This window comes from Mesitornis unicolor, unplaced genomic scaffold, assembly GCF_000695765.1.
Source record: "Mesitornis unicolor isolate BGI_N332 unplaced genomic scaffold, ASM69576v1 scaffold5310, whole genome shotgun sequence".
NCBI classification, from domain to species: Eukaryota; Metazoa; Chordata; class Aves; order Mesitornithiformes; family Mesitornithidae; genus Mesitornis; species Mesitornis unicolor.
This window is the reverse complement of record NW_010160164.1, coordinates 1,004-28,982: the sequence shown is the minus strand read 5'-3', so window position 1 is coordinate 28,982 and position 27,979 is coordinate 1,004. Positions and strand designations below refer to the sequence as shown.

Here is a 27,979-nt window from a genome sequence, read left to right as displayed (position 1 = left end):
TTCACTGCCTGGCATTCAGCTGAAGTTTCTTTCAAGCAGTCTCACTGTCAGGCTACTTGGACATTGATAAAAGTAAGTTCACCTGAAAGATGAAAGGAAAGCAGACATTACACAGAGCAGCTAAGATTCAGAACCAATGTCTTATATTTTAACCTTTACACAGGATTCCTAGGAAGCACAAGTCTTAGACAAATCAGGAGAGCTACCAAAACAACTGGCCAAAATTTCCAAATTTGCCTTGTCAAATGTCTACTCACAGGCTTTTTAAAATGTGATTGTTGACCATGTTGACGAGTTATTTCAGCAGTCACAACTTACTGTGTCAAAGTTTCTAAGACCACTTCATGCATTGTCAAAGAATTCCAAAAAATATGCACTGGCAAAAAATGTTAACATTCATCTTAGATATCTGAAACACATACAGGATCCTTCACAATACTTGTTTCCCACAAATTACAATATGGTTTCCCATTTACTTCACTTTGTAGGAGAAACGATCCTAAGGATTAATGGATAAATGATTAGAGGAAGCCACCTCCTCCAGGATGACCCCCCACTCCTTCCAGTGCATCACTCCCACTCTGTGCTCCAGGTTAGCTATCGCACATCCCTGTGGCCACATCCATTGCAGGCAATGTCCTCTAATTCGTAAACTACATTATCTGTTTAAATATTGGCATTCTGGGATAATCATTATTCTATCCACGTTCTCTGGTCAAAGCAAGATTTTTGGAAACCCTCTTGGTTTCTGTCAGAGCATCCTAATACAGAGCATTCTTAACCCCAATCATCTCTGAGACTAAAGACCTTATCATGTAGGGTTACGTTTCCATAAACATCTGCACATTTTACCAGTGCAATTTATTTCAAATGAACTCTTGTAATTCTTTCTCATGCTTCCTAAAGTTGCTGCTTCTTGTATTTGTCAAAAGCAAGACTGCCTTCACATACGGAGGCTTTTCTTAAAGTGTATTCACTAGTTTTGATATCCCTCCGAAAAGACACTGCCACAATGTTGTACAATTCAATCTCCAGCAACATCAATCCCCACCTTCAGTTTAACAACTCTATCGGATATTCATAAAAAAACCAAATAAAACCCACTTTTAGCAGAGAGCCTAGAATTCAGAAGAAGCCCGGAGTTTAACCATCCAGGACTAAGAGGGATAATTAATAAATAAATAAGGATACAAAAAGTGAAAGATTAATATCTAAAAAAAGCCACATAAAAGAACAACTGATAAAACGAGGAGCCTCAATATATACCTGTTCCATCGAAGGACAAGCTATGATCTGGAGATCTTCATTACTAAATTCTTCCTTCAACAAAGCATGGAGTTTCTGGAACATTTGCTGAATATTATTCTTTTAAAGTAGAGAAGAAAAAAAATCAGTATTAAAAACCACAACACCTATCTCAAACATAAACCAGAATAAGCACAACGTACATGGAATAGCTACTCAGGTGATCACGTAGGGAGAAGCAGTTGAGCTTTTCTTTTAAAACAAGCCCCAAAACATGTTGGCTGTGAGATAAAAACTTCAGCTAAGGTGTGCTAAGCTGAAACACCAAGACCTACAGCCTTCACCTGGAAGTTTAAAACTGAAGCTTGGTTCTTTCAAGTGGGTTTGCAGTGGATCTCCTATTGAATCTGTATCATCCTCTCTGCCTCTGGTGCTTCTGCCCATGCATAACTAGTACTAGTACATAACTAGACCAAATAGTACTGGGTTTGGCTGGGACAGACTAAATTTACTTTACAGTAGCTCAGATGGTACCAACTGGAAGATGTGCAGAATGAACAGAACCAGTTACTTCTCTGTAACATGTATGTGCTACGTAGACTGAGTACAATGGAGAGCAGGATATGTTTTAAGCTTAAACATACCGTCACATATGATGAGATAAACATCATAAAACATATTATTAAGATTTATTTTTTAAATTTCATATTGTGTGTCTTTTCAACAGAATTCTCAGATCAGGGACACCACATTGACTATAACAGTCTGCTCACTATTACATGAGCATGGTATTTGCCACATGTTTACTGGCTGTACTGGTAGCCTAAAATAGAGATATGTGTATGCATCTGTCTCTGTACATATACGCTTATAAATACATGCATACACACATTTATACAGATATATTACACATATAACCATACACACAGAAATTTAAGGTGAACAATCCCACAAAATGTTTTAGTTTTTAACTAAATGAATGCCAAACACCTGTAGGAAAACATGCTGAAGCACATCAAGAAATACTCACCCTAACTGGCTTAAATAAAATTAATTCTGTATCTTTATTGGACAAGTATAGCGACATGCTTCGTAATGTCAACGGCAGCTTTGTTTTTATCGTCTTATAAGTGGAAGAGACCAGATCGTTGATCTTTGCTGAAAGTAAAAGAAAACACGCTTAATAGGCTAAAATGGCTTTCTGCTAGCTGAAATCTATGCTCCAGAAAATCACCTCCACTTTACTGGGGCTGATCATAACCACAGGGTTGAGTGAAAGGGAAAGATGGGGTGACTGGGCTGTCCAGCATCAATCCATCATATGACCACAGCATGCCAGACAAGGCTTCTCTTTTGGGACCTACTCAAGACATCAGCCCCTCTTTCACTGCAGAAAAAGCATCCAAGCCATTTCTGCAAGCAACCACAGCCTCCTGCGGTTCCCAAAGTCACAGCCCTCCAAAAGCAACAAAGTTCTGCACATACTTCCCCCTAAAAATTTGCCTGGAAAATAAACTGCTGGGGAACAGCACTGGTAAAGAGAACAGCGTATCACAGATTCTCCTTACTGACCACAGGCCATGTCTGTAAGAAAAAAGGCTGCACAACCATCTGGATTTTGAATCAATCAACTCTCTCAGACAAGACCTTTTTTTTTTATTGCTAGGTATTGTAATGATTTTACAAGATCTTTGCTCAAAGGGCAGGGAAAAAACAGATGTCATAGCTTTAAAGTACCAAAGTTAATATATTCTGTTTATTCTTTTCCCCTCAGTTTCTACTGTAACTAATCTTTCTGCCTACTTCTGCTTCCCAAATTACTCCAAGAAACAGCAGAAGCTCTACTTAGATCTGCCTCTACATACATAACTATCTCCAAACAAACATTAAAAATACTCTTGAAAAAAAGCAGGAGATGTTAAGTAGAAGCTCGAGTTAGCCCTTGAGAACGTCTGACCCACAGAGCAGCACTGAATTATGAATGAACGTGACTGGCTTTGCATTTTAAGAACGTGATGCAACAGAAAGTTCCAATGTATGAATTGGAATAATCAGGTTTCTCAGCATCCCCCAAAAGCACAACTTTGTAATGTGAAGTGCAAAACAACCCAGGAACATCTAAACTACTCCAAATGCTCCTATGAAGCATTCACATTTGAATTCTTAAGAATGAAACGAAGCTGGATTCTGGTTTTGCACAGTGACAAGAAAACTGAAAAGGAAGTAGGTACCAAATCTATGGCAATAAAAGCTTCGATGCAGATACATTTTTTTCCTACAAAAGCAAAAGCTTTAACTTAATGTAATCAAACAATTCCTTAAGCACATTCTGTATGCAGTTGCAGAAATGCTGTTTTCATGCAAGAACGGTCACAGCTTGAGAAATACTCAAGTCATTCATCTACTGCACCAATTAAATACATATTCTGAAGTCTGTCAGGTTTTGATTTAGAGGTATCTCAAGGCATTTAAACTAGCACACAGGTGAAAACAGAAGCCAGGAACTTTTTTTAATTTTTTTTAAAAAGGTAGACAGTTCTAAGGTACTTAGAATTTTTCCAAATTAATCACAGCCTCACAGTCCAAATTAATATGGCCAGCTTTTCAGATTCCTGTGTTTTAGAAGTGAGGCACTGAGACAAATGACATTCTGAAATCCTCGCGCCCCACATAATGCAGCTTATATTGCTCTACCAGAATGCTGAACAGAAAGGGTCCCTTTCTCCATGTAGTCATTTACTGCAGTGCAGCAAATGGTCATGGCTTTCTTGGCCTACCAAGCACCTCAGAGTAACATGAATATAAAACAAAGCAAATACCTGGTTGCGCCCAAGGTTGCTGTGAAAGGCTGTACTTGGGACCTCCTTGAGTGGCCATTGTTTTCAAAGCAGCAACCTGAAACAAGTACAATCAACAAAATGATGTTTCTCTTAGTTGAATTCTCAACAAGGTGACCAAATAACAGTGGTACAAGTCTCTTAGATACTGCAGTGTATGGCATCTTCCTGCTCTCTCTCTTCTGTGCCCTGACTTAACAACACACAGGGGAAGCAGCTTGACAGAAATGCAATTCAAAATTACAACCATGATCACTTACTGAAAGTAAAATTAAAAATGGGATTAAATTTACAAAGATGCTTAGGCACCCAAGGATACAAAACCTTAAGAGATTTATACTTAAGCAGGTTAGTCAAACTCCTCAGATTCCCAATGAATCATTGGGATCACCTGGACAATCATCATTCTCACCAGTTACCTATCTATGTTTCAGGCATGCCACTGGGCCCTCACCCCAGGGTGAAAGGCATCATGACAAACATCAGCAGTTTAAATACTGTAATATTATGAATTCTCAAAAAACAGCAACTGGGATATTTGTGCTGACCGTTCAGTGCTGTAGCCCCAGTTTGAGATGTCATGCCACTTACTCCCAGTACATAAGGATCCACATCACACTTTTTGTTTTCCAGAAGTAACAGATTCTGCTGTGTGCTTTTTCCAAGATGTCTAGAATTCCTGAGCTCTAGAGTAGGTTCTAAGAAAAAGTATATTGTAACAAGACATCTTTTTTGTTCCTATCTCCTAGGATGCCTCATCTTTCTGACCAACTTTTATCAGCAATTTTTTTCACAAACAGGACAGGAGGAAAGTCCTGCTCAGCAAGAACCTCACTAAAATAGGCTGAGAACAGAAACTTTTAACACACTTCACAGCCATATGCTAAGACCTTCTTCAAGAACACGTGCGACTCAAGACTGTTACTGAAGGCTCACAAATTCATTCTAGGTAGAAGTTTTCCTGCAAACAGAAAAGCTCCTGCAAACTTTCACAGACTTGTTTCAACTCAATGAAACATTAAATCTTATTGATCAAAGAGCATAAAGGTTGCTTTTAAGAACAAACGATGTTCCTTTAATCCACTAATCTCAAAAATGCCTGGAATTTGTTGATGGAAAAGGAAAGCACAACCTTATAATGGGAAATGCCATCATCTTCAGCTAATCAGAACTCACAGCTTCTCTTATACCCAATTTAAATACTAATTCCCTTGTTCTACACATTTCAGTTAGGTTAATGAACATACAACATGTTTGTACCTTTGTCATGAACTCCTCCAGCTGATCTATGAACTGTTTTGTTTGCTGCTGAATAAACTGCTCACAAGCTGATTTCAGATGACGATCCACATCTTTCTTAGAGTCGATATAATGTTCTCTGATTTCTGGAGTACCCTTGAACAAAAGACAAGAATTCTCTCCTTTTTATTTGCCAGAGATCATAATCCGCTTAAATGACCCAATTTTTCTTAATGCAATAAGACTCCATATTACCTCCAGTAAAAACTGTATCAAGGCGTTGTTGCTGTTTAGTCTAAAAAATCTTGAAACTGTCTTAGGGTTCAGGATTTTAAATGCTGCATCTGTGAATAAGAAAGTCACTTAAGCTGTAAGTCAATGGGATTCAGTTCCAGGAATTAAAACTTCACTCATTTACACATAAAAAATGGCCTAGCATGATTAGAACTATTAACATCAGTGATTTCACTACCACTAGGTGCGGACGCACACACAAGTGCATGTGCACAGAAGCATACAAAGCTCGATTGACTACTTTTCAATTGCACCTATGGTAAACTTGACTCTAACAGTTGCACAATCTGAGCAGATAAATACATTACATGAACCTAACAAATGACTGATATCAGCTGTAGTGCTATCAGCATGCAAACTGTGTGAGTTCTTTTCCTTTTGTAACTACATCTACAAGTGAAACACTTTAACAGAAGCTATGCAGTTAAGCATCGACAAACAGTATGCAGAATTTGGCCCATGTTGCCTGGGAAAACAAAGCACAGTCGCATGACATAACCTGGAACTCAGTCTTATCCTCTGTGCAATTAAGTCAGTTAGGACTAAACAACAAACACCAAAATTGATATATGCTCATGTTTATGGTCTCTACAGAAGTTGCAAAAAGGAAAAGCAACAATGTCTGTAATTAACACAAGATACTGAAATTATTCCTGTAGCGTTAACAGGATGTTGTCACCTTGAAATCTAGTCAAATTGGGAAAGAAGAAAGTTATCAGTACAGTCTGAGTACAGTTTATTGCCCTAATATTATTACTTTATCATCCTACACATCCTTCTGCTTTTTTTTCATTTCAAAAGTAATTCTGCACTCCTCTTGCTGTATAAAAAATCAGGAGGTAAACGTGACACGAGTTAAAGATGTGCCATCAAAGGCATTAAACAAGGGAATACCAGATACGTAGGCATGTGCGTTTTGCACTGAATGTGCACTCCCATGTAGTTGAAAGGAGACCACAAAGAAAAATCATTTTGTTCTCTGAAACTACACTAATTCCAAAAAACACCCTAGTTCTTCATTAGAAGCTGATGAGCTAGTCAGTGTGAAAGTCACTTCTCCCCACTGTACACTTCAGTTACATGAACCTTAGCATTACACTACTTCAAAAAACAATTAGGCAGAAGCATGACTTTTACACTAAGCAGTGTCCCTTTGTCTATAAATTCCAAATTAAATCTTAAATCTTTGTGCAGAAAGCTTGGCTGGAACACAGTAAAACTCCTATTAGCCATGTTATTTTTCTTTTACAACTCATCCCAAACGTAAAAGCCTTACTGGCCTATGCTATACTGCATTAAGAATTAAGCACAATGTACATCTTTTCAACACCACCACCACCCCCCAATATAAAGAGAGTGTTTTCCATTACTTACCACTACCATCTGCAGAGCACTGGCTGGCACAAAAATTTATTCAATTAAATAAAGATGAAGAACAAACTTGTGTGTCAGCCAGCATAAGACACCAAAAGGATGTATTTGCCCTTTAACCTCCAGGCAACTAGAAACTACTCAACAGGTAGGAGGTTTCATTGATGTTCAAATGCAACAGTGAAACGGTTAGTGTAAGAATTGCTTGCTTCAGAGTTAAAGCAGATGGGAGGAAAGAAAAGTTATTTCTTCAGCTTCCTCTTCTGGAATGGAAGAGGAGAAACTTGGCATGCTTCCTATTATTTTTCCCATTATCTTTATAAATTTGACAAGTGCATTTATATTGAGAGGGTTTTTCCTGCATTTCACAAAGGAACCACAGTACAATTTTAAAAATCATTGCCATGGCCACTACTTTCTATTTTCCCTTCCTACAACAGACACGGTTGCTACATAAAATTATTCCACAACACTGCTTATTGAACTTGCAATGTAAGAAATCCTTTCCAAAACAAAGCCTCACAGAAAGGCCTAGGAAATCTTTATTTGTTCTAGGCAGGTCAACTACGCATTGTTAAATTCACCTGCTAAACAGTGGTAACAAACGATATTCCTTTAAAGGGTCAGAAAAGGGTCAGGAAAGACATCTTTGTGCAATAGAAATGTAGATTACCTAGCTGTTCTTAAAAAGGCTTGGATAAATATGTTAGGTTAGCAGCAAAAAGCAGTCAAACGCATTTCATACAAAAATAAAGGATTAGTTAGATACATTTTGAATCACCCTGAATAAGAGAATGGTTTTTTTCAGAAAAGACAAGAACAAAGCAAGAGATTAGAACAAGCATACAGGTCATTGCAAGTGAACATAAAATAAACCCAGAACTTGTGCTGACACATTAAGGGAGGACAATCCCATCCCATTCTGAAGCCAGCAGCTGTTCAGTACCTCTAGTTTTCTTAAGGTCCAGGGAAATTTCCTTAATGGTGAAATCAGTGTGGAAAGGAGCAATTTGTTCACGAAGAATCAAAAGGTGTTTTATTAAGAAAAGCTGTCCATCAACCTGTGTCTACAGCACAAGAGAAAGAACACACATTACACGTAGAAAAAAAAAACGAGAGCAAATTTTCAACACCTCCACTTTTATTAGTTACTTCCTATAACAAAATTAATACTAATTAATAGTAACAAGCTTTTCCCATTAGCCTGTAGTGCCATTAAGTACACTCTGGGATCAACAAATCCCACTTCTGTACTGTTCCTAACACACCGCTCTACAGAAGCAGACTTTACTCACATTTCTTAGAAGAATTAGATTACACAGACATATTACTAAATTTTCACATTAAGTACATGTATCCATTTTTGAAAGATAAAAACTTATTCTTCATATAAGCCAGGAATTATTTCATGTAATTCAGATAATTTACAGTTGAAAAACATAAGCTTCTAAATTTTTTTATCATTATAGTGACTTAAAAAACCAAACAGTCAATGTTTCTGTAATAACCTTGATTAACTGTGCTATTGTGCAAAGGTCTTACAAGGTATTTCTCTCATGTCATTAAATGGGAAGCTTAGTTAATTTCTAAACCATACAGCAAAGATACAAAGGATAAAACAAGGCCAATTTCACACCACTGAGACAATCAGTTTTGCAGTGCTTGTTGTTTTAGCTTTGTGCTTTATACTGTATGCTGCTTTTAATCTTTGAGGCAAATGGAGGAGGTCTCAAGAATTCAAATTTGCTTTTGCAAGCTGGAAGAGAACTTCCCTTGATATAATGTTAAATAAAACAGTAGAGAAGAAAGGAGATTTAAATCCACAAACAAAATTTTAACAAAGAAATGTGTACTAGAAATAAGTAGTAGAAGGGTTTCTTGAGTTTTAATTTTTTTATATGCTTACATGCATGATTTCATGAGATGTTAAATTAATATCCATCAGGAACAAAGGGATACAGATCCTATTCCTGGGCCAACCTATCCAGGTTCACTGCAGGATAAGTTTCATTCTCTCCCATATGTAAAGTCAATGCTGACCCAATACACAGTGCTGGAATGGATAATTAACTGTAGAGCTCTGAATCAATTACATATGAAACAGTTATCTGCTCAAGCTAGAAGGAAACTCAGCTTGAATTTCTTTTTAAAGACACTACGTTTAACAGATATTTTTCAAAGGATGCCCAAAAGAAATATTTCAAAACAGGCTCTTCATTTGTAATAGCAACTAAAACTTTTTTGTCATCACTACATTTTTACTGCTTATACAAATCCTACTTTTTTTTTAATTCACTCCTTGGTTGTTAGGAATTAGCAAATTACTACAGTATTCGTATTGAAAGAACTGTGACAGGAAAAAAAGGTTAAAATGACTTGATGAAACTGCACTGAATCCTGAGCAGCACATCAGATAAACATTTTGATAACAGACAGTTCTGGGTAGAGAATACTTAACAAATCTTCCCAGGGAATTTAATACTTAAACGGGTTTTTGAAAATTCAAACAATGGATGCAGAGAAAAAGAGAAATGAGTAACAGGCAATGAAAACAAATATAGAGTGCAGAGACTTAGCAGAATTTTTTCTTTAAATATCACTGGAATGAATTCACATGAGTTAGAGCAGCCTGTAAACATGACTGCTACGATCTGTGTTCCACCTTTTCAGACAGGCTAGCATGTGAATCATTATCTTTGCTTTACAACACATTAACCATAACTAAAAGCTGGCAAATGCATCAGGTCTCTGGGGGCAGAGCAACATGCTTTCACCAAGATTACAACAGAATTCTGAACAAGTGCTTCACGGTATTAGATATACACAGCAGGGGAAAAAGAAACCATACCCAAAGCACAGATTCTGACCTTGTTTTTGCTGATGGACTCAGCAGCTCCCAGCAGCGAGTGGATACAGGCAGACAAGGCCTCTTGCGATAATCCCTGGAACACTGCCCTCTGCGGGGATGAGGAAATCAGACAAAAAAAATGGTGTTAACAAAGCTGAAGCAGAATTTGAGTTGTAGCTCATGAAGGATGTGCTTACCAGCACATAACACTCTAGATTAGTTAGTTACAAACATGTCTTCGTGCAGTAAGACAGGATGGAGCGTTCATATATAAAAGCTCAGACAGGATCCAGGCATATGCTGAAGCATGCTCTGCTCATCCTCCAGCTCTGAATCTGTACGCAGGCAGTGACATGGTCAGTGACACCTAATGCATTCACTGCTAATGGCATGAACTACGCTTACTGGGTAACCTGACCAGACACTTCAAGTGTCAGGGTAACAATCTGTGTGTGCAATTTATACTTGCAGTAGATGTGAGATCATTTGAGTGAGCTTAACCTCAAGCAAACTCCAACTACCTCATGCTTGCACCAGGTTAGTAAACAAACATGACAGCTGCCATGGCCCAGGTGACACAGAGTAACTCACTGAGCTGCAGCAACCAGATCACACAGCTGAGCTACCCAAAGGAACACAGCTCGCTCCACCAGCACTCCAACGCAGCACATAACAGCCCTGACTGCCCCAGGACTTGCCAGTGCTACTTTATTCACGACTTCTCCTGTCTACAGGGTACAGGCAAGACACACCAGTTCTGCTGGAGTATCTCAGTGAAATAATAAATAAATCACTGCACAGACACACTATAAATGAGCCTTGCAAACAACGAAAAAATGACCTCATCTCCAAAGGTCTAGCTGACAACAAGGGCAAATACTCATTTATCTTTAATGAGATTGATATATTAAACAAAGTATTAATATTTTCCAACTTCTTTTTAAGCAAATAGCATCTTAGTAGCAGTTTCACATAACACCTATCAAAGATATTTTGAAATGCATTAAACGTATCTAATAAAGATACAACAAATACAGAAAAGAAAAAACACATTGTGTTTCTCAGAGACTTATTAGGCTTTTATGCTAATAGGTGACAGGCATAAATCAGATTCTAACGGGCAAGTATCAAAATACTTGTGAAATAAATACTGCTTCTGTTGAAGATTCCTACTGTCTTAAACTTTGCAAACGTCTCCCACATTTTGGAAGTGAAAAGATGTGCCACAAAAATTTTTTGAGAACGTTTCTAAAACATAGTAGTAGTAGAGTCACCATTTTTAAGACCAGAAATATCACCTTGTCTGATGTCCTGGAAAAGCAAGAAACACATTCACCCAGTAAGTTCAGTAATAAGACCATTCTCTATAATCAACCCATCTCTTTCTACTCTTTCTTTAGTGCAGTAAGTATCTTGAGCACCAGGCACTGAAGTACTTCTGTAACAGCAAATGCAACAGATGTATAAACCAGTGCCTTTCTTGTAATTCTACAAATACAAAATTGTCTTGGAAATGATGACCTAAATTTGTCAGTTCACTTGCTTTACATAAAGACAGCAGCAAGAAGACTGAGAGATAAGAGGTCGGTAATTGTCCATTCCTAATTTACATTAAAATATCTATACATGGTGCTAAGCACTTCATAACTTCAAAAGAATTAGATAAAGAAATTTTTGCATACATCTATACATCTGTACAGTTTGGAGAGACACACTAGAGTCCTTCTGACAGTAGGATACCACATTCCGTGCAGATCTGCTGGTGAAATCGTGGTCTGGTGCCTGGGATTGAAGGATTCTGCTGAACCTGTTTGAAAGTAAAACACACCCATGAGAAACTTGCCCATCTGTCCTTTCACCTGAAGGAGACTGTGATATCAACTGCACTTTATACTGATTGCACAGTAATAAGATGTATTTTATTGCACTCAAACAGGTTAGGTTTTTGTTTTTTTTTTCTTTTCCCTTCTGAGCAGGTCAGCACTAGATTTCTGATGTGTATAGAGCACATGGCTATGAAAAACATGCATTCCCTTTCAGGGATAGCCCAGCTCGATCTTTTTTAATGAGTTAGTTTTACAGGCATTTCTCCAATGACATCCCCCTGCGACTTAGCTCAACAGCTGAAATGATCAAACAATTACTGAGGGAAAAAAAAAGCAAAGAAAGAAAGAAAATGGTTAGAGCTCATAGAAGTATGGGAGATGCTCAAAAAAAAAGGGAAAAAAAGATTTCCATCAATTTTACTTCTTCATGCTTTCCTTTCTGTTGTGGATAATTCTACATAGATTAAACAGCTGCAGAAAGTGTAAGGTTTAAACACAATAATAACTGCAAAAATAACAGCAAAACCGATTTTGTAATTAGGAGGTTGTAAACATTGAAAAGTGCTCCTCCCGAGTAACCTTTGTTATAATTTTGCATTCTCAAAATGGATTTTCACAACATCTGACAAAAGTCTTGAATTATTTTCATTCTGTCCCTAAATCCTGGGAAACAGCTGAGTCAATAGCATTGAAACTCCAATTTCAATTAGTAACCATTCAAAAACGTAAAATTTTTGAAGTTTTACCTGATGATGGAATAGGCACTTGTGAAGTGTTTATGTGATCAATGTGGGAATTGTCTAAAATAATTCAGCAATAATCTTCCTAGCTTTTAAAACAATAAATTTATTGTCACAGCAATTAGAAGGCCTGTAAGACCTTAGTTGTCAGTTTGAGGTTCTTAGGCTACTTATTAATAATTTCAGCTACTCCTGTGGGCACTGAAATGGGAAAGAGGCACCTCTGAAGGGCAAATAATCCCAATTATCTCAGACATTTCTCTTCAAATTACACCATATAGGTGTAACATTTACAGGACTCTTGAATGCCACACACCTGGCTTAAAGCAAGATGAACTCCTCTCTCAATGGGATTTGTGGAGTGCAGCTAGAAACAGCCAGGAAGACCTTTGCAGGCCTTGCAAGTCAAAACCAACAAACTACCAGGTAATCAAAAGGAATATGAGAAAGAACTGAGAAAGAGCTGAGACAGGTACTGCTGGGAAAAACAACATGTACCATCCTGAACAATGATAAAATAAAGGGAGAAATTCTTCATGGATCTTAGACAAAAATTTAAGGGTTGTAACATTCAAAAGACTGGCATTAAAAGAGACAGATTTCATGAAATTTGCTTCAAGCTCGCTGTAATTTACAGGCACACGGGTCACATTTAAAAAGTGAAGGACTATACTGTGAATTATGGTAACAGCTAAAATTACTAACTGGTTTCAGCAAGTAGAAACACATTCAAAAGAAGAAGTTGCCTTCCCAGGCAAAGGCACACACAAAAGACATTCCCAAATGCTCAAAGCATTCATTTAAGAGATGCCTGACACACCAAACCACCCTCCTTATCTCGGCATAACTAAGAAACAGAAGCATCCTTAAGAATACATCTTGATGGCAGGGCTACTTTGCAGTGGAGAATATAGAAGCTCCATTTTATACAAAGTACAATCGATGCTGTCAGTTACAAAACCAGCTGTTTCAGAAAATGGACTGCACTGAAACCATAAAGAAATGCCACCAAAAGAACAAGATTAAGTTGTTCCTCATTTGGGGAAAAAAAAAAGAAAAAAAAAGAAAAAAGAAAAAGAGGTTAAGAATCTTGAGATAAAGTTCACTTCTCAATATCTCTCCTGAAATTCTCTAGGAAAATAACCCTTTAAGACACATGCAAGTCTCTCTCTGACGGTTCGAGTTAATTTGTTAGTATGTATTAACTTATGTATTAATTTGACACCATGAGATACATTTCATACCAGATTTAACTGAGCTGCAGGACTCAGGATCTTCTAGCCGGACATCTGAAAATGAAGCTTCAGATGGCTGCTTCTTCTGCTCCTCTTTCAAGCTCTGTGCAATTTGCTGCAGAGGAAGATATAGCACAAAATTTTAATTGTTTTTTGTCCTTAATTTTAGCAGCACTACACTGCTTTGATTACAATAGCGAAAAGCAAATAAAATTGCAAAAGGAAACAGCTCCCCAGTGTTCCAAAGAAATTAAAACACAGACAGATGTTTCCAAAACAGTAGCAGAAACATGTCAGTATCTAAGATTCACAAGTATTACACAGATCTGTGTAAAGCCATTTTGCCCATTTTTACTGATCTCTAAATAATAACCAGTGAAGCCACCTAGAAACAGAAGCTCAAAATAGAGGAACCCAATTCAACACTTTCTTGGATTTCATACAAGATAATCTCTGTGATGGCTTTATTCCTATAAATGGTATGTGCAGAAGCCTTCAAAGTGCTCTGTAGTTTATTCCCTGCAGGAGTTCAACAAAAATCTTTCCCCTAACATTACTCAACACTTCCACATTTCAACCTCTTTCACTACTTGGTCTGCTTCAAAGTAACAAGAGGCAGCAAGAACGGGCAGAGAACTGCATTAATATTTGAGCAGAACAGCACAAGAAATATTTCTGCCCTGTGCTTTTAACATTTTAATAATTCATTTACTCAGACAGAAGGTCTCTCTAAATAGGAAGGTTTGGGTTTTTAAAAGCAAACGAGTAGCAAAATGAATTTCAAAAACCAGAGTCTTATGAGGACATTTGAAGAGCAGCATAACTTCTTTACTAGAATTAACTGTAAAACTCACTTTGTTGTTCTTCCTAACTCAAGTCATAGGACTCCAGTTAGAAAATAAGGCCTTGAGTAGATTAAGTATCTACACTGCTTGTCTACAAGAAGTTATACTTAACATTAAAAAGTTCTCACAATCATTTTTTCACCCAGTTCTATTCAAACAATTTTAGCAAAAAAAAAACCCCAGAAACCCCTGCACCCCTAATAGTTACTCTAGTAAAACTTCATTCAGACCAGCTAGTGATCAGGAGGGATACCATTTGGCTACACTTTATGTGGTGGGCTTTCCATTATTATTTTTGCTTTTTCTTTCAAAACTTACTAGCCCTTAAAGTAAAATTAGTTCAGTATAAAGTGCAAGTATTCTAAAAACTCACTAGCTTCAGGATTTGTAAATGCTTTCCTAAAAACCTATAAACTTCCCCTATAATCAAAGCACAAACTGTAACATAACAGAATCTTTAGACATGTATCAAGACAAGATTATAGCAACACGAGTACAGTACTAAGAAGTTTTGTCCAGGGTTTGTCTGTTTACAGGCAAGAATTGAACACAAGCAGCTGCAGTTATACAGTGTCAATTTCTTTCAGCCCACAACAAAATAAATATACAAATTTTATATATATGCACAGACACATATGTTTAACGCAGACGCTTTACAGCTAAGTAGTGCTCTGATTCTTACGTCAAACAACAGCTTCTCTACAAACCAGTCAGCTGCAAATAGATCTTACAATTTCCTGAGCACCACCAGCTATTCTGGTAGATAGATGGAAAGCAGAATAGAGCAATAAAACCTGGATCTTGCCAGTCTATGTCAGAATTTTCGTTCTTAGTCAACTCAAGTTTTTGAGAGCCTGGACCTCTCATTACAAAATGAATAGCAACAGTTATTCAGAGGAGGGATCTCTATTATGCTTAATCCCTTCCATGCAGTGCTACCTTTCAGCTGTCAATTTGATAGTGCCACTAATACAAAATACACCTAAGAACCAGAAAATCCCATCTGCAAAGCACTATACTGCACAACTGTATATACTGCATATAAAAAGAAAACCAATCAAGGACAATAAGAAAGCTGATGTTATACCTCCATCATTTCCAGTTTGTCGGGATATGCAAGATCACCTGGAGCAGGCTTGTAGCCTGTGATATCAGTCTGAATGTAAATATGTGTCCTATAGACAAGACGCTCTTGTACATCTTCTAACATCTGCTTGACACCAGCTGCAAACGCACCCAGTTGTTCAGCTGACAAAGGAAAGAAAAAAGGGACAAAGTCATTCATTTAATTTAAAAACAAGCTTATAGACACAAAAGCTTGAGGCATCACATATAAAACTGTCACAAAACTGGTTTGCTGCAGATGAAGTTAAACTATGTTTGGAACAGCGGCATGCAGGCAAATTTGAGACAAACAAGGAATTACTGAAATCCATATTGCAGTGGCTTCAGTTCTCCAAATTTTCATTAGATTGTGAAAATGCAATCTCACAGTGGTAACATCAGACACCATGTTAGCTTGAGCATTCTAATTATTTGAGACCTGGGTACGTTGATTGTCATTTCCCCTTGGACACCAAACCCATGTGCTTTAGTTCTATCATAGCCAATGCCTGCAGTGTGACTGTCAGGAGCTGGCAATATACTACAGCCACCTACCTACTAGAACAGGTGATCCAAAACAGTTCACATCCAACTTCAGAATTATTGTATCAGCCTGTGTTTAAGTAGTTGGAAGCCACTTTTTAAGATCAGCAGAAATAGATTATGTCACCTATTTTTGTCCTCATTCCCAACAGTATTACAATTCTAGTTACTGGAAGATGAGCTGTTCTTCATGATACTGACACAGCTTCAGAGACAGAGCTACGCTGTGTAATGTACCAGCTACCAAGCATGATTCCTGTTTGTTGCTTGCTGCAAGGCTAAGACTGAAATGATTCCATTATGTATTTGGTCATACTAAGGAAATGAGATAGACTTTTTTTCTGATTATCAGCTCACTCCTATGAGACTATGAGCTCTGAACACTTCCAAAACTCCAAAATCTCTACCAGCTATGTAACTCCTCTGCTGCAGTTACCATTTCCAGTCTGGGAAACACTACATCAAGAAAAGTTTAAAAAAATCAGATTTGCATTCCTTTGTTTTATCATCACATATGCAGAAAGCTCTAAGTGGATGATGCATTAGCAATTAATTCATTTGAAAAGTTCATTTAAATCAACCCTGGTGCGTGTATATGCACAGGGAGGATGCTTGCTTACATTTGGACAATCTAGAGAAAACGAGATCCTATAACGTCAGTGTATTAATTGATATACAAATACCCACACACACAGACTTTCCTATTACACATGAAAAAACAATTTATTTAAAATAACCGTACCTCACCTCATCTTTGATGTGTTTAAGATCCATTAGAAAGAAAAAAAAATTTAGGGATTTTTTTGCCTATGCAATTTAACATAATTATCAGTTAAAAGACAGTTAAAAACAATCAGGTTCCATCTAGGAGTTACCATTGTTCTGTACATGATCTTCAAGCATCTCATTTTTGAGAATCCCACAAAGCTCAGAAAGTGTCTCTAAATGAATGACATGGATGATCATTGGCCTCAGGACATCATACAGTGAAAGACACAACTTCTCCAAGAGTTCACTAGGGAGAAAAAATAAAATAAAGCAAAACACTTTCAGGATTCTGCAATACCAAAATAAAATTTTATCACAAACACAGATTATTTTATGGCAAAGATTTTGAAGAGGAGGGTGAGAAAACAATGTAACACAGCGTCAGAGAAGACTTAAAAAGGGATTGTTTAAAACATGAACTCCTGATTTCCTACAAAATCTTTTAAGAGAGATGGGATACAAACTGCTTAAAATAGTGGTAGTTTTGAATTAGTTTTAAAGTTAAAAAGAAATAAACAAAAAAACAACCAACAACTCAACCAGTCACAAAGAGAAGATATTGCAAACTGGATTACTTGGTTTCTGTGTAAAGCTCAGAATCATACTCCCAATTTCCCTCTGAGAAAAGGCTCATCTGATTCCAAGTACTCAAGAGTTTATTAAAACCAGGAGCACACAAAGAGGGACACAGAAGGAGAAGCTTGGTAACCTTTTCTGTAACAACTCCCAACACTGCAGGGCACACTTTCCAACCTAACTGCAGTTACAATATCAATGCAATATGAAACACCAGAAATTCCACTTTGATTTCTCTCTTTCTTTTCTGTTCAGAGTGATGCATACCTTGGTTAAGAGATCAGCAGCACTCAATCTAGACATTTTAGCCATCCTCAGCACTTCCTTCACTTACCACAGATTAGCTAATAATGCTGTTGCCAGTAGCTGAAAATTCAAGTAACTCCCCAGTTAGACTTAGAAATACAAACACTAAGAATATTTAAGTATTTAGTGTGGTACAGCTGTGAGTTTATTGCACTACATACTTTATTTTCTAATTTACAATGAATGTGTGACAATAGGACAAGGACACTTCAGTTCCTTTCAGACTGTGGACAAAAACTGCTCACAGAAGAAACACTTTCAATGTCCCTCTTCGGTTGTATTCTACAGCTTTACAAGCAACTTGATAGAACAGTTACTCTCCACGTTAAAAGCAGAAACAAAGGAGACAGTTTCAACAGCCTTATTAAATAAAACACTCAATCTCAGATCTCTACTCTTGACTAGATTTTTGGTGAACTCTGTTATCTGTATACAGACACCGAGCTACTCTATCTTCAGAGCACCTCAGCACTTCAGAAATAAATGAGGCTCTTTATTATGCAGCTAAGGAAAACCTAACAAAGTAGTTACTATTTGAAACATTTTCCTCAAAATATTTTATTTAGATGTAAGCAAAAAAGGGAAGCACATTCTTACAAAAGGGGGTAACTACTTTCCATCAAGATTCAAAAATAATCAGAAGTCTATTCTCATTCTTGATGTGAAGAGCAATCGTGATGAAATTTCTGCCTGAACATTTCGCACTGATTTCCATTAGGGATGTTTAGGATTTGGACTGAGATAGCCAAATTGGTCATTAAGGCGGTTCAGTTAGGCCACCTCAAATCCTGCGCATGTTCCACACAAGACCTCAATTTCTCAGAAAAGAGAAGGGCTGCTGCTACTCTGGCACTATGGCTTATTTCTAGTGAGGCTTTACGCATTTATGGCTTTCTTTTAGCTTTAGCGGACAGTGGGTAGTTGGCAGCATTTATTCCAGGTTACATTTATTCAACTCAAGCTGCACTTGATTTTAAGATAATACTAAAGTAAAAAAAACAGTGTTTCTGTCATATTAATATGAATATACTTTATTTATGAACTTCATACCAAGGCAACATGACCTGCCAAAATTTAAAATTTAAATATCATTATTAAAACATACCAGCAAACTGGGGAAAGGGAATAATCTACTCAACTGCTCTACTGTTACGGGTCTGTTGAAAAAAAAAAAACTTACAATACTTCTATAATGCAATTGCCATGTGAAGGTAACAACCTGGCCCTCTTCTAGATCTAGGCAGAGCAGATACAGATACTGTCACTGTCAGATGTTTGCAGTCCTGCCTTCTGTTCAGCCCACATACAGACACATGTAAATATTCCTTGACATTAAGGGAAGCTCACTAACTCTAAATCCTTGATGAAAAATGGCGTGAGTTCATTAGCTTAATTCTACAGTGAAGAAAATGAAAAGCACTTCTGCAACTGACTCTGCAAATCACTGGCAGAGAGGCAGTGCAAAAAGCAGCTGAGAACTGTAGCACTGTAACTTTTACAGCTATTTCCAAAGCAACTGTGTTTCTCTATCTCTTTCAGACCATTTATATTACTCAGATTATTTATGGAGAACATAAACTATCTGTTTTGTTTGAAGAAAAAAGAAAACGAACATAAAATTCTGACACAAAGTGATTAAGGTTGCTGGTTCTTACCAAGCCACTTCAATGCAACCCTATTTGCCATATAACATTGTCAGCTATACCACAGCATAGTACATACAACATGCAGTAAAATAAAACCAGCATGTACCACCTACTCCAGTTTTGGTGTTGGTTTTGTGAAGAACTCATTGTAAAGCTGGTGTTCATCCTGGCATACATGGACCATAAAGGCACAACCACTTCGTACCTGTATTCAGAGAAATACAAATACTTGATTATTAAATTATTTTACTTCCATCAGTATCACAGGAGGTACTACAGATATCATTAGTAGTAGTATTACTACAGTTATGATCAAATTGAAGCCTTGTGAAATTAAAAATTATTGAAATCAACTACAAAACTAACATCTGAAAAGATGTTACTAGCAACATAAAAGCTCACTGGGCAACTTCTGTCCCTTTTTATTTCTGATGAAATTCAAGTAACCATATTTTACACCTTTGCAAATATCCCTTTATAAGGTTTGTAGCACAGCAGAGTTTTAATGGAATAATCTTCCATGAAACATGCATTACTTGAAAATATTAATAAAATTTTAATTATTCAAAACTACAAACAAAAGTGACAATTCTGCATGTAAATGACTGAATTAAATATGTACGTTTAAACTGGGGCAGGGGGCACTAAAACTTAACAAAAACCCCACAACACAGGACTGCTTTACCTACCAGAGCACAGTGATCTCTGTTGTTCTGACTGGTCAATTCTGTAACTGTGCTAGCGATACTTGGACCAAGCAAAAGCTCCCTCTGGTCAAGGTAACACTGATGAATTTCATTGAGAACTTGTTGATACCTAGCCAAGAAATTAAAACAGTTACTGCATCCTGAAGCTCATTTTCTGGTAAACACAAAATTCATTCTCATAACCTCCTTCAGGTCCACAAAATTTCAATTTTCAAAACTTTCTTTTAAATGAATGGTGTGTTAAACAGTATTTAAACAAAAGTAAAGATTTTCAAAAGTAAATATAGTTGAAAATAAATTATGTAGACATACTCACTCTGGCATTTTTTCAGATCTTTGCTCTACTTGTTCAATAAGAGTCTACTCAATAAAAAGAAAAAAGCACTATCAGCAAATGAATTTTTTCTATTAACTGGGAAATAGTTTGCAGTATTTTTCCATGGACACAATATGCAATCTTTGGACATTCACACTTGCACAATATGCAATCCTTGCATTCATGCTACTGATAAATTCAAACCCCATTTTCATAGCTTCCTTTTTACCAGTTAGTTACCAGCCTACTTACTCTGACTTTGGGAGCAGCTGCTCTGAACTTTACATAAAACAGTGTGAAGGCATTGTCTGAATTTGGCACAGCTGAAGGATCCTGAAAGAAGAGATGAGTAATTGGTTAAGAAGGAAAATACTATATTTGGCTTCTAGTATTTAATGGCTGAGATAATTAGGCTCTAAAACAGGGTATTTATGTTTATACTGCCAGTGGAACAGCTCTTTGCCACTTTCTACCTACAAAGGCATGCTTGTTCCAGAACTTGAATAAAGCCAGATGGAAGAACAAAATATATAACAAAAGTTTCAACCAACACTCTTTACAGCAGAACTAACTTTTTCAGTAATTATGGTATTCTCCATTAGAGACAATTTTCTCTGGACCTCTCACAGTAGTACTGATTGTTGCTCCTTAGTCTGTAGTACTAAAATGGAACAGAATTTCCCTTTTATCTGCCAGTCTCAGGGCAGAGAAGCTATGTTTCAACTCACATTCAAGCTTCAACTGGAATGTCAAGTTTCAAGGCAGTTTCCCCTGCAGCTCCCCAGCTGGGCAGACAGCCTTAGACAAATTCTAGCACTAACGAAGCAGAATGGAGGCCTAATTTAGCCATCAGGATTTCTTCCCCTTATCCTTACACAGAGAAGCGAATGGCCCTCCCCTGAACCATGGTGGGGACAGGAAAACTCTTCCACCATCCTCAACTCCTGCTTTCATCCCTGTGGGGAACGTGGTCATCCTTCTACAAACATAGATCAAAATCCCCAAACATTCACATGTGAGGAACAACAAAGGACATCTAGATCTCAGACCTTATCCAGTCCTTACAAGACCTCTTGTTGTGTTGCAATAGGAAACCCCAAAGCTTGATCACAACTAAAGACCACTGGTCCAGTACTGCACTTCTGGCAGAAGCAGAATAAGATGTTTCAGAAAAATATGCAAAACATCCACAAAACGCCAAGGAGGAGGTCATCTGACTCCTAAAAGAGGTCTCCTTTCTGACTTAAAACTGCTAAGCAGCAATTCAAATCCAGAAACAATCCAGAAACTTCTTTCTGCAGACATACTTATAATCAAATGTTCAATTCTGCTTGAATTCAGCTCAGTCATGGCAATCCATTGGCATCAAACCAAGATATGATACTGTTTTAAAAATAAAAACTAGTTTTGTACCAAACATTAAAAACGTTCAATGCTGCTTCTGGAGTGATGATCTTGGTTAAGCATTCTTTCACAAGTTTCCATGAACACTGCTTAAAACCTCCTTCTTTTACAGAATCACAGAATCACAGAACATTAGGGATTGGAAGGGACCTCAAAAGATCATCCAGTCCAATCCCCCTGCCGGAGCAGGAACACCTAGATGAGGTTGCACAGGAAGGCGTCCAGGCGGGTTTTGAATGTCTCCAGAGAAGGAGACTCCACAACCTCTCTGGGCAGCCTGTTCCAGTGCTCTGTCACCCTCACTGAGAAGAAGTTTCTTCTCAAATTTAAGTGGAACCTCCTGTGTTCCAGCTTGTGCCCATTACCCCTTTTAGATCTGTCAGTTCTCAAATCTAGCATTTTTCTATTTCACTGGTTATCCCTCATGACAGTAAAGTTTTCCTATAATAGGACTGAGGACAAGGGATACAATAATTAATTGGACAAAGAAAGGAAGTGGCTAGAAAGAAACATTCTCCTCTGCCAAAATATTGCATCACAAGACTATTAACATTTTAACGAGACCAAGAAAACTGCCTACTCACCTTTATGCCTAAATCTCACTGGAGTGTGTGGGAATAAAGCACCTAACTCTTCCCTGTGACTCTTAAACATCACTTGTCGTCATTTTAAAACTAACCAAAAGACACTGCCAAAACTAATAGGAATCTGTCACAGTTATTCTTCGCAGCTACACAAAGCACTGCGAACTTATCAAGAAGAATTATTTAGATGACCAAGAGCACCCAAAAATACTTACTGGAACATAATAGTGAAGGAGTCATGTCATGAACTCAAGAGCTGTTGTACTTTAACAGTTTTCATCCTATGACACCCAACTGCTGTATACTTTCTTCAAGTATTGCCTGCAACCTCTGCCTCTAAAACAGACTCCCGCAGTACTTGTATTTCTCTTGTGCATCCTCCCCATTTGGCAACACAGATAACACCGTGCACTGCAGCTGATCAAAACTACAGCACACAAACTGGTTCAGGAAAGCATGCTGTCTGGCCAGTCAGGTGCTGCCTCTCTAACTCAGTTGTTTATCCATGCCTGGCCTTCGCTGAGGTTACTGTTCGCCTACCTCAACTAACTTACTTCACCTTCTTCAGTTTCTAGGATTTTTTAATTATTAATATTTTAAAATCTTTTTGACCACTAGGTCTCTGTCAGATTCAGCTGAAACTTGGCCAGTCTACATAAACACTGTGGTATAGGACTGACCTATTTTCACACAAAACTGCTGACACCTTCCACCCTCAAAAAAACACAAAAAAGAAGAAAACTGTATAGTGTTAAAACAGACATTTCAGTACAGCTCGAGTCACCACTTACTGATTCACCTTACCCTTTTCATTAACTGGCTTGTGAGGTTCTGTAGTGTATTCACAGTGTATGTCTTGATAAGGTGCATAGCTTTAGAAAGGCATTGTTTAAACTTAATCAAATATACAGGATAGTCTTTAAAGTTTGGCTGAAAGAAATAAAAAAATCCATTTTAAATACAAACACTAAGAGTCAAATTTATAAAAACTTAAAATACTCTTTCTACTAGCTAGAAATGATAGTTTGTACAAACCAGGAGTATTTTATAAAAATTAAGCTGAATATTAAGCATATTCAATAAAAAATTAAGTGTACAAACTGTCATCTTTGCATTCTTGCTGTATCTGGCAGAGAATATGTTACAGGAGAAAAAAAAGCCACAAAAATAGTATGAATACATAGTTTTGAAACTAGTAAGATTTAACCAAAACCAATACTTACATGCGATGAAATATATGCAATACAATCATCAAGCTTAGCCAGCATGGGGATGAATCCTTCACTGTTCACAGACAACGTAGGCGAATTCAATTTCTTTGGAAAAGAAGACAAAGCATCGTTGTAAGGAACCCAGATAACTCAGTGTTGGTGACAAAGTTCAAAAGATCATACACTTCCATTTTCTGAGACTAACAGTGAAACAGTACTTACTGTGTTGATGTTTTCCAGCTCATTAAAATACGAAAGCTTCTGCTGGATGTTTTCAGCCAAGTCAACTAGTTCTGACTGTTAAAAAACAATAAATAAAAGAAAATCGGCAACTTAGCAAGTAGTTTAAATATATATAAAATTATTTAGCCCACTTTCAGCTCTCAACACACACCAGTGTTAATTAGCTCTAGATAACTTGCAAGTAAATAAGTTACATGAATTATTAAATTTAATAAAGTTTGCACTTGTCAGGCATCAGTTACAAAAGCCCCCCTCAAGTAGCCATCCTTGATTGAAGTGTGTATCAACACATACTAAACATTTTACTGCACAGGGCCTGACACCCCAGCTGCAGGTAAAACACACCAAAACCAAGGTCCAAAGCAAATGGAGGGACTGTCACCCAGCTCACAAGTTTTCGCAGTCTGAGAAAAAGAAACTTTCATTTATGGTATCTTAAGAAGTTTCCAGTAATTCTCCCATCAAAGATTACCTGCTCTTTCAAAAGCTGTTCGCAGGCCTCGTGCAGTGTTCCTGTCTTTGTGGACACAAAAAGGTACTGTTTCTGCAGTGACTCCAGGTGCCGAAGGGCACTATTCACATCATCCAAGATAGCATCACACTGCTCCTGAAAGCCAGACAAGTAATCCCTCATCTGTCTAGAAAAAAAGAGAATCAACAGACAACAGAAGTAAAATTTGACTTGCTGCATTTGCAAATCCAGCTCCCTGCAGGGACACTGCCACTACCTTTCCTCTCAAGGAATAAAAGACCACTTGCATCAAGCGAGAGTGTGCAATAAGCAGGTATTTCATGACCCACAGAAATAACAGAGCTACAGGGTTTGGAATAGCCACTTCAGTAAGTCCATTTCCCTGACACTCCTTACAGCGAGCCTACCCAGAAAGCAGCAGCAGGCACCACAGCTGGTCTAGAGCACACAAATACTGTCTAAATGGACGGCACAAACATAGTGGCTACTGCTAACAGCCAAATTCTACCTGCCTTGTTTCCAAGAGGAGTGTTAACTTGGGTCTCCTCCTCTATACAACTTTCAGTTTCCACTTACAAATTAGTTTTACTCTTAAGTAGTTGAAATGATTTAGAGGATTCAAAACATATTGTGAGGACTGCTCCAGGCCTAAATGAAATAGATCTAGTATCTAGTATCACCAAGTTTGTATCTGCATTGAGTTTTAGACAAACTCTAATGACCACTAAATATATGTAATTTAAAATCAATTACTCTTGAATGCCAGCTAAAACGTTTCAGCTCTACTTTACCACATACAAAGCATTAAGTAAAATCGCCACTCTCTGTAGTTGAATGCAACTCTTCAGTGTAAAACAGGCAAAGTACTTATTTTCCTCCTGCTCCTCTGGCCTCCTGCAAACAAGTACATATTGGCCACCCTACAAACCATTTTGTACCCACAGCACACTTAAGTATCTATGTGTGATATTATGAACATGTCAACTGACAAAGTGCAAGGGCGCTCTTCTTTTTAGGTTGTTAATGATCTGATCATGAGTTTAATATATATCTAAACCTCTGCTTTTAAGAACTGTCACATCCTCAAATGTCAGAGCAAGAGAAGAAAGAAAAGCACAGGAAAACAGAAGGTGGAAATACAGCAGTATCTATTTGTGGCCAAAGGCAAGTTTGTAAAGCTTCAAAACACAGGCCAGTTTCCTTAAAAGCCATCAGCAGATTTCGCTAAGCCATTCTGCTGTACTGAACTATTAAAGTCAGTGGGAAGGGGTTCTTCTGAGAAAGAAAAAAGCCAAGATTTTTTTTTCATTTCTGGAAAAGACAGTTAGACAAAAACAGATGAGAATGCCAAGTCTCAAAACCTGAATTGAGCAAAGTGTCAAGGAATGCAGATACAAAGTCACAGCCATAACCAAATGGTGACAGAAGAAATGACCAGCAGCCACACCTGCTTATGCAGTCTCGCCCTCAGAGGATGTATTTCAATCCCAGCAGCAGTTGAAAGCTCTCAGACTGCCTCTGTGTACAGCCCTGTCTAAAAGTCAGAACTAATTTCAACCCGTTTTAGGAGACCACGCAGTTCAGAATGCAAACTGTGTCTCTTCCAGCTGCTCTGTCACAAGGGTAACAGCCTTCAGGATGGGAGTGGGGTGCACTGCCATGGAGAGCTTCAGCTGCTCCAACACACTCCCCCATTCCCTGCCAGCTGAATCCAAATGTGTGCTAACATTACACGGATAAGATGAAGCCCTTCAAGGTTTAAAGTGCTTACAGTGAAAGGAACTGAGGAAGAACACGTACCTGTACTTGGCACCTTCATCTTGATCCATCTGTGTTTGTACCTGAGCAAACCAGGAGAAGAACTAGAAGAGATTTTATGGTGTGAACAACACAGATATCGCATGTGGTCAAATAAAAAAAAAAATAGATCTATGAAATGAAGATGAGCTTTTGTTAAAAACAGAGATGTTTCAGAGCTTAATTATTAATCAAGGAAACAAACTAGAACTCCTCACTGTAGGTCCCTTCCAATGGAAATATTCTATTCCTCCACAAAATTAAAACGGGAAAGATTGAATTTCATCTGTTTTTATTTGCACAGGAACAAGGCTGTCACATTAGAAAAGGAGGAAGGGGGCGCGACGTTCTTCTCTATTATGAGCAACACCACCTTACTGAAGGGGTGCCTTCCTCTCACATAAGACTCCACGCAAAATGGGAAAAGTATCTGTCACTTAAGTGCTATGACTTCAACGATTTTTCTCCCCCAGGTTTCCTCATGCATCTTGAAAACGGCCCCAAAAATGTAGCTAGACAAGAGACACAGAAACTCATAGAACTCTAAGATTACTGAAACTTGGGGGTTATTCAGCATCACTTACCTGCTGTGCTGTTTCAATTCTTTCATCTTCCATCCCCAGAGCAGCAAACCCTTTCAAGAGGACATCCTCTGTGGAGTCTGGCACCGCAGCCGCCAGCGTAACAGTTAGTGACGGGGATGTCAGGCTGCACAAATCTTCAATTGGAAGCTGCTCACAAAAAACCCACAAAACTTCAGTTAGGCAGCTTACTAAGAATTAGGATTTCTAGCTCAACTACAATAACACAATCCACAGCATCAACCTGAGAGAGTTACAGGCGTCTACTTTTGAAGAAACAAAAGCAATTGACATTTTATCCACCAATATGATAATACATGAACAATAACCACATCTATATATTCAGAAACACCTAACTTTAATTTAAAGTAAAAGTCAGAAAATATTTATACAAGTACACGTTCACCTAAGAACAGAAACTGAACGTACATGTACTTGACATACTGATGAGCTATACTTTAATTTCCAATTAAGCTGGTTCTATACCCAGAGAAGTGCACTAGAAAAGCTATCTGAAAACATAAGAATTCAAAATGCATGCAGAAGCAGAAATAAATGCCACTGTTGTCTACACTACATGGCAACACAAGGTCAGATAGAGAAAATTCAAGACTTAACACTGGCAGAAGTTATTCAGGAAATAGCGTTTCATATTCTTTCAAATGCTATAATGAAGAGGACAAACTAAAAAGGAAAGTTTTTTTAGAAGACAAGAAATAGCTCTGCTGGACAGGAATTATCAGCCACAATTATATTTTATGTAAGAAAATTATGGAGGAAAAAAGTAACTAGTGGGAAATTGTATTAAGTATGATTGGAGACTATTAATTAGCTCATATGGAAGAAATTCATTCAAGAAAACAAATATCATTATATATTCGCTAGAGTAACACCCTTTTTAATTCACTTGACAGTATGTTTTCTGTTGCTGAGAACATCAGTAACCTAAAACCAGAATACACTACTTAAAAACAAATTGGTGTTCCTCTAGAAAATTTATCACTCAGAAAAATACCTTACCATTGCCTGGTAATGTTAGTCTGGCAAAGAAAGAATTGCCAGGATTTCAAATGTGTGAGAAAACACAGATTGACCTTTTTGTTCAATTTCCATGTATCTCTGCCCCACACACGCCAACACAGGCAGGACCTGAGCTGGGGATCCAGGGTTTCTCTCATGACTACTACTGAGAACAAGAGGGGTCGACCAGAGCCTGCTCTCTCAGAACAGCTGAGGTGCCA

The 27,979-nt window shown here is 37.7% G+C and overlaps 1 protein-coding gene across 1 annotated transcript; it reads right to left on the bottom strand.

Moving 5' to 3' along the window:
• Nucleotides 1-52: 52 nt before the first annotated feature.
• Nucleotides 53-26,888, bottom strand: COG3 (component of oligomeric golgi complex 3; the record flags this gene model as incomplete). The annotated part of the gene is made up of 22 exons (XM_010189075.1): nt 53-82; nt 1,267-1,365; nt 2,276-2,403; nt 4,065-4,140; nt 5,343-5,477; nt 5,577-5,665; nt 7,933-8,053; nt 9,854-9,943; nt 11,517-11,641; nt 13,645-13,750; nt 15,568-15,728; nt 17,003-17,142; nt 19,537-19,628; nt 20,113-20,239; nt 20,447-20,490; nt 20,699-20,779; nt 23,239-23,364; nt 23,658-23,750; nt 23,868-23,942; nt 24,361-24,526; nt 26,161-26,222; nt 26,742-26,888. Coding segments are annotated over 22 exons (2,313 nt in total), but the record flags the coding sequence as incomplete, so codon positions are not given.
• Between the last annotated feature and the right edge of the window lie 1,091 nt (nt 26,889-27,979).